This window comes from Phoenix dactylifera, chromosome 16 (assembly GCF_051530095.1).
Source record: "Phoenix dactylifera cultivar Ajwa chromosome 16, Ajwa_hap1_PhDact_Kaust_v1.1, whole genome shotgun sequence".
In the NCBI taxonomy this organism is placed as follows: domain Eukaryota; kingdom Viridiplantae; phylum Streptophyta; class Magnoliopsida; order Arecales; family Arecaceae; genus Phoenix; species Phoenix dactylifera.
Window position 1 is genome coordinate 14,286,307 of NC_143205.1, and position 14,988 is coordinate 14,301,294.

Sequence of the window (14,988 nt, forward strand, 5' to 3'; positions counted from 1 at the left end):
GTGAACCGGAGGGTTACAGCGGCCATGCGCAATAAATGCTGAAGCAGTGGCAGGGTATGGTCCTCAGTTGGACCTCGGAGGAGTACGGCCGTAGTAGGTGGCTGACAAGGGTAGACCTTGAGCATCAAGATTTTCCTGGGTCGGATGTCTTGAGGTCGGGTGTTCCGAGGTCGGACGCCGACTTCGGCTGTTCAGGGTCGGCGATTGTGCGGCTTCTTGGGGGCATTCGTGTCACTTGGGGGAAAAATCTTATTCCCCCAACAATAGTGTCACTCCTAGAGTTTGTGCATCTAGTCTAACATTCACACCTAAACTTTCGAGCATACTCTGTATGTGAAACTGAAGGACATCATCTCCACATTCTTCTCTCCTCTACAAGTAATTTGATCTCAAATAATTACCTCATGTAGTTAAGAGATAGAAAGGAATAAAAGTACACCCCTTGAAATTTGAGTGTATTTATCTAAAATATGAATAATTAATATAAAAAAACTGATCAAACTTAGGAATCATAGCCATCTATATTACATCTTATTGACCTCATTTATTAGGAAACTAAACTCACATAATTTTAGTTACCTCGAAAACAAATATATTTCATTAGGATAATCATTAGTCTCGCATAAAATAATCGAAACCTATTTTAGAGAAAATACCTCAAATCAAACTTCACTCCATCAAACCCTACTAGACTCCAAAAATACCATTGACTCTAGTAGTAGGACAAAAGCATGACCCCAAAACAATCTACGACACAAATAAGATATAAACAAAAGACAAATTAGAGATTTACTGCACAGGTATTAACAAGCATTGCAATCTACAGATGGAGACAAAAGACAGATGCTTAACTCGAGTATTTGAATAAAATTATATTACATCATTTGCGAATCCAGATGGTATATTGGAAGAAAAAGAAAAACGAAAACAAAATTTCGTCTCACATTAAAAGCATTTGTAGAAACATAAAAATAAAATAAATAAAATTGGATCAACAACTAACAAAATGCAGAAAGAAAGAGTATATAATTATATTTTGTAGATGATTAAGAAGCAAGGGAGCACCGCCCGGGGGTCGAACACCAGTAGCTCTCCCTTCCCGACCAGTAGCGAGTCGAACCCGGTCGGGGTCTCCGACCCCTGTTCGGACCCGGTCCGCACCCGGCCCGCGATGACCCGGCAGAGAAGCATCGCCCCACGACCGGCCCCACCGCCCCCGCTCGCGTGGGCCCCGCCGCTCCCGTCGAAGGTCCGGATCCCCTCCCCCGCCTTCCCCAAGGCCGCCGCGTCGTAGACCTCGCCGCCGCCGGCGGAAGCGGAGGAGGGGGCGCAGTGGAAGCGCATCATCTCGTTGCCGTCGGCGGCGCAGCGGGCTGCGCCGGAGGCGGCGGGGCGGGAGCGGACGGCGGAGCGGTACTCCTCGAAGCGCGCGGCGGCCTTTGGCGGGTGCTGGACCCGGAAGAGCATCTCGATCTCGCCGGCGAACGGCGGCCTCCCCCAGCTCGACCGGAAGATGATCTCCACCACCCGCCGAGAGGAGTGGCCCTCCGGCAGCTCCGACAACGCCGGGAACGAATTGGCCGGCGGCGCCACCTCCCTCACCGCGGACGCCGCCGCCGCCACCGGCGGACAAGGTCTAGATTTAGATTTGGGTTTGGGTTCCTTTAGGGAGGGTATTTTGGGAAGAGGTGAGGAGGTATATTTTGGGAAGGGAGAGAGCACGTCTCTGACGGAGTCGGAGCGGCGGCAGGCGGCGAAGGGGTGTGGATTCTTGGCCTTCTTGGAGACGGGTTTGGGGTTTGTGACGCCGTCGGCGACGGCGTTAGAATTGCAGCTGAGGGATTTGAGCCAATTCGTCGCCATTAATGGCGACGGCTATCCACTAACAACCCCAGAGAGAGAGAGAGAGAGAGAGAGTCACTTGGTCCAGAGGGAGGGTGGAGGAGTTGAAGGCATTGCTTTGGGTCTGGGTGTTGCCTATATTTATTACTGGGATTGCGGGATTTTCTAACTTTGGAAGGAGTTGTAGCAGGGTTGCCGCTGGGAAATGGAGTAAGGTAACAAATTTCCATTCTTGGGTTAGCTGTATATTTGGACTGTGAGATTTGTGCTGCAAGTATATTGCATGTTTTTTTATTTGTTATTTTTATCCAAATCTAATTAAATAGGATCCTAAATGTAATTTTCTAATATTGCTTCACATTGGGGCTACACTTATATTTTGTACATGAGGATGGCATCTTATGTTGCCAGAAAAAAACTTTCCCAAGCTTCCTCCCAAATCTAATTTTTATTTGCACATATCACTATTTCCTTGAGATGCAATGATAGTTATGACTTAAGAAAATAGGGGAGATCTTCATTAAATTTCTTTGATTTTGTTTGTTGCTAGGTTTAGATTGACTTAATAAACTAATACAACCTATTTACTACTACTTATTTGATTTTTCAGGGAAAAAAATATATTTCTAAACTTCACTATCCTTTGGCCATAAATGTGTTACCATCTATCCTCACTTGAGCTGTCACTCTCTTGATGGAATTGGCGTAGGGTTGTTACCTCCCTCTTAATGTATCTATACATCTCTCTTGGTTGACTTCAGGCCTATTATGTGATGTTAAGTCCATTATGTGACATCAACATCTAGTCTTATGGTTCCAATTTAGATTTAGCTGAGGAGAAAGATGATGTTGAGTCCAATCAAGTCAACATTAACTTGACCTAGTTGCTCTCTTACCTATAACATATTCTATAATTACATAAAACCAAATCTTGTAAATATTTCAATATAAGCCATATAAATGTCATACCACCAGCAGCTATAATTTTCTGTTAATAAAATAGAGAATAGTTTGCAATGTAAAGTATCTCAGTGGTTGTGTCCAGGACATGAATTTGAATGTTGCAATCATCAGGATTGGTAGTTCAGGATATCATGCAAAAACATTTTTTTTTTTACTTTCTTTTCCTTCTTTTCTTTTTTGCTGTTAGGGTTAAAAGAGAGGAATGAATTCAATTATTCAGTAAACGTCGTTAACTGAATAACTAGTTTTAAAAAATTAAGCTAATAGGGATTGGATTGATGATGTATTTTAGATTTAACAAAACCACTTTACAAAGGACCCATGCTTATGTAGTCATGCACATAACAATGTTTCAAACACATTGCTATTGCATGACCTACTAGAGATTAGGAGGCAATCCAATTGTCCCTTCCCACTAAGGAGGTTGATGGGATCCTTTCCATGGAGCTTTACTTTTCAGTTGTGTGTGTGTGTGTGAGAGAGAGAGAGAGAGAGAGAGATTTGATCTCTATAATCTAAACTATCATAGATCTTATCGAATCGGAGTTTTAATCTTCATAGGCATTCTGTCTTCTCATTTATGCAACAAGAAGTAGAGTCCTACTTGATTAAAATTGAATCATGTCTGATTATTATTTGGCCCCTCTGGACCCACCTTGCAGCCCGAGTCTTGTATTAAAATTATCAATCACCATCAACAATAACATAATGGTTACAGTTTCTAGTCAAAAGAAAACATAATGCAAAATTCTGCACTTTCCACTTGATATTTCACCTAACTATATGCATATAAAAGTTTTAGTGGAAGGAGTCGATTTGTCACAATCAACAGAGCAGTGCTACATTCTAAGTGAATCATCATAAGAACTAATAAAATTCGGTTGGTTTGGCTGCAGGTAGTTTCCTGGCGAGGCATGTTGATGTTGGACCGAATCCTGATGTTTCTTGTTCTCCATTGTTGCTTATAAACCAAGACAAACCGGCTGGTTTTGATTCTCCATCACATCTGATGTCTATATCTGATTCGTTGGATAGGCGTTTTCGCCAGGATACAAGAAGGAATACGTTAGAATAGTATAAAAGGCGCAATCAGCCGGCTTGCTCCTGGTTGGAAATTTGAGCTAAGAGAGGATAATTAGAGGAGATTAGAAGCATATAACTATGTGACTTACTGTTTTAAGGCTTGAGCCCGAGTCCTGACTTCCGACTTAAGAAATAATATTCGTTAAGGGGTGACGATTTCAATCTAGTTTTCAATATATAGATTAGGTAAAAGCTCTCATAGAGTTTAGAAACGTTTCATCTTAGATGATGTGAAAAGAAGCCCAAACAAGTTTAGAATAGACTATATCCTAATCAATAGGACGTCGTCATTTTTTTCTACTCCACCATTGGGCTTCATCAAGGTTGCCCCTTGTCTCCTTACCTATTCATTATTTATGCTGATGTGCTATCTCGCACACTACGGACTGTGTATCGAGAGCGGAAGATGGATACCTACATGCTAGCCCTCGGTGCCCCATCTATCTTCCATCTTTTGTTTGCAGACGACTATCTCCTCCTTGTCAGGGCGAGGACGAGGGACGCGTTGGCTCTCAAAAGTGTTTTGGAGGACTACTGTGAGGCATCAGATCAGATAGTAAACCTTCATAAGTCTACCATCTGTTTCAATCCAAAGACGAAGTTGCGGATGAAAAAAGCTATCAGGAGGGCTCCTTGGCATGAGGGAGAAGGAGAGGCCGTGCAGTTATCTTGGTATTTCCATCACAGAGAGGAGACTATGAGTGTCGGAGCGCCTCAACATGGTATAGTGCATCCAGGAGCGACTCGAGGGTTGGAGAGCGGCCTCATTATCCATGATGGATAGGCTGACGTCGGTGAGATCGGTCCTGAGCCCCATGCCAGTCTATCTCATGTCTAACACAGTGGTTCCGAAGATTGTGTTGATGAAGATTCAGCGGCTTCTCCGGAACTTCCTGTGAAACTCATATGGCGACAGTCACGGGGTGCATCTGTTAGCATGCTAGCAGGTAATGGCGGCCTATCCTCCAGGATACAACAACTGGATCACTCCAAGCGCACACCCGCAGATGCAGTGATACTATCGAACAGCCCAGAACCGCTCAGGAAGATAGAACAGAGAAGTCCACACGCGGGGGGGGGGGGGGGGGTCCCCCCTGCACGTGATAATCGCAACGCGCCCGGTTAAACGTTTCCGGATCGGATTCGCCAATTTTGGCTTGGACCTCCATTGGGCTCATGCGCACGTGGGCTACTTTCTTTCTTTGCTTCACCAAGTTAAAAGGTTGAATACTATATAAAGATCTTTTGAGTTTTGTTCCTTTCCAATGTGGGACTAAAGAAAGTACACTAGACAAAAAGACAAAAGACAAAGAAGGGCAGACTCGGAATTTTGAAATATTCCAACAATCCCCCACATATTTTAAAATTCAATAATAAGTTAACGAGCGCGAGAGTTCAATGCATCAAATTGGTGTCTTTGAGACTATGAACCATTTTTTAGGACTAGTAAGTATGACTTACAGAACTTTTGGTGAAACATGAAATTTCTATGAACCAAAAGTCCTTTATGTAAAACAGTGACTCATAGCCCACATTGACCTCTCAAGTTCTGGGCTTGTTCTAAACGGGTTGGTGCAAATAGGCCATGCACCTTACCTGGATATTCATGAGTGCTTTAGAGAACTGCCTAATTCTCATAGGAAGCGGCCCCACTCCCACACCCATATAGGTGGATCCATCAAGTGTGTACTGCAGGTATACACACCATCCTAAAGGACTATGGTATCCATTAAGAGCTTTACCTCATCCTTATCTACTGCAGTTTGCACTATCTACACCATAGGGATGGATTTTCCAAAATTAAATACGATAGTGTACTCACAGTCAACTAGCGACTTGTTATTACCCATATGAACATGCTTCATGGGATCTCCAATCACACATGTTGGGTTTCTGTCGTTATTGACTTTGATATAGGCATTAGTCCCATCCCCCTCGATGTTTCACTCACTAGTTTTCTACCTAGTGGTTTTGTCAAAGGATCGGCCAAATTCAACTCTGACTTTACAAACTCAAGAGATATAATCCCATCATCAAGCGGCTGCCTTACAATATTATGTCTCAACCTTATGTGTCTATTCTTCCCATTATAAACTTTATTCTTAGCTCGATATATAGCAGCTTGGTTATCACAAAGAATAGACACAGAAAGTGTTGGTTTATTCCATAATGGAATATCTCCCACAAGATTTCTAAGCCATTCAGCTTCAGAACCTGCCTTTTCTAAGGCAATAAACTCGGACTCCATTGTAGACCGAGCGATGCATGTTTGCTTGGATGATTTCCAAGATACTGCACCCCCACCAAGAGTAAAGATATATCCACTCGTGGATTTCATCTCATCTGAATCAGAGATCCAATTTGCATCACTATACCCTTCTAGTACAGCTGGAAATCCACGATATAACAAACCATAATTAATGGTTCCTTTCAAGTACCTTAGTACTCTATGAACAGCACTCCAATGGTCCTTACTAGGATTATGAGTATACCTACTTAATCTTCCTACTGCATAAGCAATATCAGGACGAGTGCAGTTAACTAAAAACATTAAACTACCAATGATGTGAGCATATTCTATTTGTAAAATACCATTATCTTTATTTTTCCTTAAATGTATACTAGCATCATATGGAGTAGATACGGGTTTACTATCATAATGCTCAAATTTTCTTAAAATTTTCTCAATATAGTGTTCTTGTGATAGCATAAGTCCATTAGAACTTCTTGTTATTTTAATCCCAAGAATTACATCAGCTTCACCCATATCTTTCATATCAAAATTTGAAGCTAAAAATTTCTTAGTATCTATAACTATATTCAAATCAGTTCCCATTATAAGCATATCATCAACATACAAACATATGATCACAACAACATTATTAACAACCTTACTATAAACACACTTATCAGCCTCATTAATTAGAAAGCCATTAGATACCAATACTTTATCAAATTTTTCATTCCATTGTTTAGGTGCTTGTTTTAATCCATATAAGGATTTTACTAATTTACAAACTTTGTGCTCATTACCAGGAACAACACAACCTTCAGGTTGTTCCATGTAAATTTCTTCATCTAATTCTCCATTCAAGAATGCAGTTTTTACATCCATTTGCTGAATTACTAAATTATGAATGGATGCTAATGCAATGAGTACTCTAATAGATGAAATTCTAGAAACTGGTGCAAAGGTGTCAAAATAATCAATATCTTTTCTTTGTGAGTATCCTTTTGCTACTAATCTTGCTTTAAACTTATCAATTGAATTATCTGGTTTTAACTTTCTTTTAAAAATCCACTTACAACCAATTGATTTAGCACCTGGAGGCAAATCAACTAAGGTCCATGTATGATTAGACATAATAGACTCTATTTCATTATTAATAGCCTCCTTCCAAAAAGGTGCATCAGCTGAAGTTATTGCTTCTTTATAAGTTTGAGGTTCATTATCAACAAGAAATGTGTAAAAATCATTTCCAAAATTTTTCTCTTTTCTAGTTCTTTTACTTTTTCTTAAATCAATTTCATAATTTTCATGTGCCTCCTTTTCTTGTTTATTATGAGACTGAGAGTCAATTTTTTCTTTACCTAGTTTCATAGGAAAGATATGTTCAAAGAAATCAGCATTTTTAGATTCTACTATAGTGTTGGGTTCCATAATATTAGATTCACATTTTAATACCAAGAATCTATAAGCAGCACTATTTAATGCATAACCAATAAATAAGCAATCAAAGGTTTTAGGTCCCAACTTTCTTTTCTTTGGTTCAGGTAATAGAACTTTGGCCAAACACCCCCACACTTTAAGATATGTAAGGTTAGGTACATGACCTTCCCATAACTCATAGGGTGTCTTACCAATTTTCTTATAAGGTATTCTATTTTGAATGTGACAAGCAGAGAGAATAGCTTCCCCCCACAAATAAAGAGGTACTCCTGAGCTTATTAACATAGCATTCATCATTTCTTTTAGAGTTCTATTTTTACGTTCAGCAACTCCATTAGATTCAGGAGAATATGGTGGGGTAATCTCATGGATTATACCTTTATCTTCACAAAATTTATTGAAAAGATTATACTCATATTCTCCTCCTCTATCAGTCCTTATTCTTTTAATTTTCTTATTAAATTTATTTTCTACTTCAGTAACATATTGCTGAAATTTTTCAAAAGTTTCATCTTTAGTCCTAAGTAGATATACCTTAGTGTATTTAGAATAATCATCAATAAAAGTTATGTAAAATCTTTTTCCTCCTCTAGTTGGAGTGTTTTTCAAATCTCCTAAATCAGAATGTATTAATCCAAGTAATTCAGTTTCTCTTTCTATTGACTTATGACTCTTTTTAGTAGATTTAGATTCTACACACACTTCACATTTATCATTCACATTTCCAAAGGTTATATTATTTAACAAGCCTAGGTCTTTCATTTTCTTGATATAAGAAAAATTAACATGTCCTAATCTACCATGCCATACATCAACAGAATCAATCAAATAAGCAAAAGATGATACATTTTCATTCATAGTTTCGGTTACATTCAAGACAAATAAACCCTGGTTACAATAACCCTTCCCAATGAAAACATTGTTCTTAGTCATTACAATTTTATCAGACTCAAAATACACTTTAATTCCAGCTTTTCCTAATAAAGATACAGATACTAAGTTCCAACGGATATTAGGAACATGCAACACATCATTCAGGGAAAGGACTTTTCCTGATGTTAGCTTGAGGAGTACTTTTCCTTTGCCAACCACTGGCGAGGGTCTCGAATCACCCATGAACACTTGTTCTTCGCCTTCATTCAATGGAGTGTAGGAAGTAAACGCACTCCTATTGCCACAAATATGTCTAGTAGCCCCAGAGTCTACCACCCAGTCCTTTGCTGCCATAACCATGTTGGTTTCAGACACAACTGCTGCAATAATATCTGTCTCCACCAAATTAGCATTTGGTTTAGCAGATATATCATTCCTTTTTCTAAACCTGCATTGATTAGCATAATGTCCAGGTTTTCCACAAACAAAACAAGTTCCTTTTCTTTTAAAACCAGGACCTTGGAACTTAGGTTTCTTATCATTTTTGAGATAAGGCTTCTTGGACTTTGAATGAGACCCACCTGGTTTGCTGACTATTACATTGGCTTTGGAAGTCATTTCCTTGGCCAATTGTTCTCGGTCTCTAACTCGATTTTGTTCTTCAATTCTAATATGAACAATAACATCTTCAAGACTCATATGTTTCCTTTTGTGCTTCATGCTATTTTTATAATTTTTTCAAGACTCAGGTAATTTTTCAATCAGACAGCCGGCTAGAAAAACTTCTTGAAGTATTATGTCTTCATTTTTAAGATCAGTAACCAGCCTATGAAAATCATGGATTTGTGATGACACATCCCTATCCTCAGACATTTGAAAGTGCAGAAAATTTCCTATAGCATATTTCTGTACTCCAGCATCTTCTAACACATATTTTTTATTCAGATTTTCCCAAATTTCTGCAGCTTCTTTGTATGAACAGTAGACATCAAAAAGTTCATTTGACAGTGTACTCAGAATTGTATGTCTACAGATTTTATTTCCATGTTCCCACTCTTTGAATTTAGTGTCAAAATCATCAGACCCTTCTATCGGTTTTGACTGATTTAAATACCGAGCAAAATTAAGCATATCCAATGCAGAATAAACACGTTCTTGCCATCTCTTAAAAGACATACCATTGAAACTTTCAATTTTAGAAGTATCAGGAATTGATCTAGCAGTAATCATAGCAGAATCCATATCTATTCTTAAGATTGTTGTAAAATTATAGATGGAGAGAAGGAAGAACTTATCAGTTGAGGCGTGATTTCACTGTCCTTAAGAATAGATCGCGCCCCTCGGAGAATGGATCTCGGTGTAGCAGGTAATGGCGTTCTATCCTCCAGGATACAACAACTGGAAAAGATACGGGCGTTTTGAAAAGATTTACGTTTTATCAAGAGATAAAACAAAACAAAAGACGCGACGTTATCAAACAAAATAATTCAAAAAATAAAACGGCAAAAAGAAACCTGGCTCAAGCCCACACCCGCGGGTCCCCCCTGCACGTGATAATCGCAACGCGCCCGGTTAAACGTTTCCGGATCGGATTCGCCAATTTTGGCTTGGACCTCCATTGGGCTCATGCGCGCGTGGGCTACTTTCTTTCTTTGCTTCACCAAGTTAAAAGGTTGAATACTATATAAAGATCTTTTGAGTTTTGTTCCTTTCCAATGTGGGACTAAAGAAAGTACACTAGACAAAAAGACAAAAGACAAAGAAGGGCAGACTCGGAATTTTGAAATATTCCAACAAGGCTGAGTGTCTAGTTTCTTCTTCTGAGAAGAGGCGCCGATTGCACGGCATGCGGCGAGACTGGTACTTGAGCTGCAGTGCTTCTAGAGTCATGTGATAATTGCTGGCTAAGGACAATGATGGTGGGCGGGCTAACTCAGAGTGGCCGAAGGTGCTCCTTCCTCTGGCGGACAATCTGCAGATATGTGCCCACTTGGCTAATACCATATGGCTGATCGGCGATGGGTGCAGTGTGGATGTGATGGAGGACCCTTGGGTGGATACTCTTCTGGTGAGGCTTTGACCGACCATGGTCAACGCTGAGGACGTGGTTGGGCTATAGGTTTACGATCTTCTCCGCTCTAAGGGTGTAGGGTAGGACACCAGCCGGATCGACTATCTATTTGGTGAGCACCTCATGGAGAGAGTCCAGTCGCCGCTAGTTCTGAAGAGTACTAATCCGGATGTGAGAATTTTGTGTACTTTCTGGAGCCCTAGAGTCAGAATGAGAGGCATCTATGGCCTTCTTCAGAGTGAACAACACCCGAGGCAGCACTGCGCCTGAGTCTGGAGGCTCGGTCTTCACCCAAGGGTTGCCCTCTTTCTTTGGAAGGTGGTTTTGGGGCCGGTTGCCAACAAAATCTGCGCTGAGCGGGCGGGGATTGGGCATCCAACTGCAATGCCCTAGGTGCCAGGTGGAGGAGACCATGGACCACGCTTTGTTTCAGTACGAGCGAGTGAGGAGGGTTTGGAGGCTCGTCGATATCCCACCGAATGCTCAGTGCCAGTCGAGCTCCTTTATTCAGGTGTTCAGACGGTGGGCCACCGCCCCTCAGGCTCAGCATGTAGTCATTGGGGCGATTTATACTACTTATCATATTTGGCTAACCAGGAATGCCTGAACTTTTGGAGAGAGCAGTCTTACACCCATATTTGTCGAGGAGCGAGCCTGTGCACTGGCAGCGAAGATCACCCATGCAGGTCCATCGGACAGTCCTTTGATAGCTCGGGGCATCTGAGGCTCTACATCTGCTCTTGTAGCACCATGGATGGTATTTTTCACCTGAGAGCCCCTACCTCCGAGTTTCTCAAGATCAACTTCAACAGATGCATGTTAAATGGTGGCAGGAGAGGTGGTGCAGGCTTTGTGATCCCGGACTCCAAGGTGGTTGTTGTTGATGGGTGCCAGATTTTTGATATCTCTATTTCTGAGGCGGAACTGAGAGCTACTTGGGCTGGTCTGTGTCAAACCTAACGTGTTCTGCGGACCAGCATAGTCCTCCTCAAGGGTGACTCGACTATGGTGATCAGCTAGATCTAGAGGTGCACTGGCGACATAAGTGGCCGTCTTCCATTGTTCCGGAATATTCGGGCCATGGTAGGTGGAGACGTTGCCTTCCAAACCGAACATGTCTATAGAGAGGTCAACGGAGCTGCTGATTGGGTAGTCTCGTATGTGGCTGACCACTCTAGGGGTGTTCTCTAGGTTGGTGAAAGGGAGCTGTCTAAAGCGCTCTAAGACTTGTTATCTTTTGACTTTTTTGGATATATTCACATTAGAAGTGCGTAAGTCATGTGTTGTAGTAAAAAAAAAAAAAACATACATAGTGATTAGTGAAGGATATAAGTAAATATCTGAGAATGATATCAATGCACATACTCTCAAAATCAGTGCACATGAACCTGGAACAACAAGAACTGAAATCTTTCTCTTTCCTTTTTATGTGTGATCAATGGAAATACAAAATAGTGCACACAAGTAACTAACATCAAGAGCAAGAGACCAGGGCTTTTACACCTCATGGGCAAAACCACTATATCAATCTTCCACTGTTGCCAAGAAATAATTAAGCTTACAAGATATGATTTTTCTTCTTGTCCAAGCAAAGGATCATTTGATTCTTAACTCTAAGATCCAAGAAACTTAATATAATTTCCATATATTCGCTGGTTAAGCTACACACACACACACACGCACGCATACATATGTATGTGATCAAATAAAATAGCAGAAGGAAATACATGCTTTTCAGCTTGTCCAATGCACATATTACACTATTTAAAATTATATTGTTTCGCTTTATATGAATGTATTTAGATAATGTGCATACTCCCAAAAAAAAAAAAAAAACTGTAAACGAACTCTCCAGGTTCCTGTCTCTCTTAGACAACATTTTTCAGATGGAAACCAGTGAAAGTAGTTGAAGCAAGAACATGCAATCTTGTTTATTATGATGTAGACAACAACAACCATGGTTTCATATTTTAGCAATTATGACAATGTTTATCTTCATCTCAGCCACCCTCAAATGTTTTATGATTCATAATGGCTTATAGTTATGCATCTACGACGATTCTTGCAAGTTACAACAAATTACACAACAATGTTAGCAAATATTATTTGACTTTCGCTGGTCTCGCAAATTTATAATTGCATTTTTGTTGCATAAATAATTTTGGAAGGGATATATAGAGTTAATCAATCTTGTAGATAAATTTAAAATGCCATTACAATGATGTCGTAGGTTGCCATATGCCATTACTACAGGTGCAACTCTGGCCGTGTTAGACGATTCAAGTTGCATTGTGTCAATATTTAATTTATGTTGGTCCTAGGGGTTGAAAACAAAGTGAACTAGATCTCTACTTAAGCTATATTTTTATGTTTCTAATGGAGCTCCCAAAACAAACCAACTAAAATTGAGCCTAAAGTTATTTGTATAGAATGGTTAAGAACTGAACTGCAGGAGAGTGGGAATGAAACTGGAAGCCAGGGCCTTTAGTCTTCCTGCAATGTTTTGAATACCATATAAATTTGGATACTCTTGTCTGAAAGTTCTAGGCGGTTCCTTAAGAGCCAATTGTTTCAAGACTATGGCTAGAGAGCAGGAAAAAGCTAACAAAAATATGACACGAGATTTGCATGGGATCAGAAGTTCATGGCTCTAATATGGATCATTTAGAAAGAGAAGAAAATGGAAATCATCTCAAAGAGATAGAGATGTTTCAATTATTTCCAATGTTCCTCTCTTATGAATCTTAGTCGCTTATAGCAATACCAGTGCTCTTGGTTTTGATAAAAAGACTTTAAAATGTACCATATGTCACGGTTTGTGGTTTTTTTTTTTTGAATAATTAGGAGGGGCTAGTCACCTAACTTTTTTTTTTGGTCAAAAGTGGCATTTCCATTCATATAAATCTAACGTGAGTACAATCTATTACATCAAGTAAAAGTAAACAGTATAAAGAGTGTGGAATACTAGCTAAGTTTGTCCAAATGACCTCTCCGGAGTGCCGGGCAACATAAGAGGCGATCCAGTCTGCTGCACTGTTCACCAACTTCTATTCTATGCTTATGACCAACTAAAATTGGACCCACATTCTCTTACTCAAGTATCAATGGGGGATACCATCCGAGCAAGTGCTCAACGTAGGGAGTCCTTCGCTATATGCTCACGAAATTCTTGTCATGTTTGATTTGCACATTTTGAATGATAGGATTCCATATTGGTTTTGTTTAGGTTCATATTGGAGTTTAGCAAGGTTCGGTATTTATAAGTTGGATAATGCTTTAAGGTGTTGGTTATGTGTATAAGGAACTTTTTTTTTTTCTGAGCAAAATGTGCATATGAAATCTTAGTAGGCCTACTAAATAGCGAGAGGCGATGCAATAATCAACCAAACCTCATGTATTGCACTAATTCCTGCTAGGATACCAACCCTCGTTGCCGCTCGACACAATGAAATTTTCATATCAGCATTAGTTGACTAAATTTGTCTTTTATATCATCCCACTTGAACAGGTTTTTGCAATTAACAAGCAAGAAGTTCTCTGTTTTTTTTTTTTTTTTTTGAACTTTAGAACCAGCCTGCTATATCCATTTTAACACTTACTAATAGATTTGGGTAATAAATGATATATATATATATATATATATATATATATATATGAGAAAAACAGCATGACCAACAAAAATTAATAATTTATAATTTATTTGTACTTCATCAATGAGTTATGAGTATCCCATGAATATGTAATTACTAGTTCATTATATCTGTGAGCTAATAATAATCTGTATATGTATTCATTGATTGCAAATAATTTGAGGATTCGGTGGGCCAACAGAAAAACCAACTTGAAATAAAGGGAGTTGGATCAATGGAGGACAAAGCCATGAAGATGGACAACGGTGAGATGGTGGCATGAGTGGAAGTAGCAAGCAGAATATTACAAACCCAAGGCTTAAAAGTCAGGCATTGTTATATGAGGTAACCAACTAAAGGAGTGGCCTTTAGGATTTAAGTGGTTGAGGAAACTCCTATTGACCTAATTGCTTCTAGCGAGGCACAAGGAGTGGGAGAACGATGGGACGCTGCTAACGCCAGCCTTCCTTTTCCCTCACGCCTAAGTTGCCTTCGTGAGCCACCCCGTAAGCGTGCTCAAGACTCGATTTGCTTGGCAGCAAATAATATTTTACTAAGCTGTGGTCGGTCCTTGGTCATGTCCATTTGGTGTCGAGAGTTGAGACCATTATTAAAGCCTCCAACAGAAGGAACGATGTACAGCTTACAAGCAAGATTCATCATCTCGATATCAGACTCATATCGATGCCACACTAGAAGCTATGTTGGTACTTGGTACAATATGATAAGTATCGGTATGCTATGATACCGGTATCAAATCAGTATGGTATGTTCTGTACTATTTAATTTGGGCGCCAAGGCATTGCACCGTACTTTGCTTACAAGTAAATTATAGACAATGTTTTCTCTTGCTTTAT

General features: G+C 39.9%; 1 protein-coding gene across 1 annotated transcript; it reads right to left on the reverse strand.

Moving 5' to 3' along the window:
• Window positions 1-844: 844 nt before the first annotated feature.
• On the reverse strand, window positions 845-2,273 carry LOC103720875 (uncharacterized). The gene has a single exon (XM_008810825.6). The coding sequence runs from the start codon at window positions 1,861-1,863 to the stop codon at window positions 1,030-1,032; it is 834 nt and encodes a 277-aa protein (XP_008809047.2). The 5' UTR covers window positions 1,864-2,273; the 3' UTR covers window positions 845-1,029.
• Window positions 2,274-14,988: the final 12,715 nt, after the last annotated feature.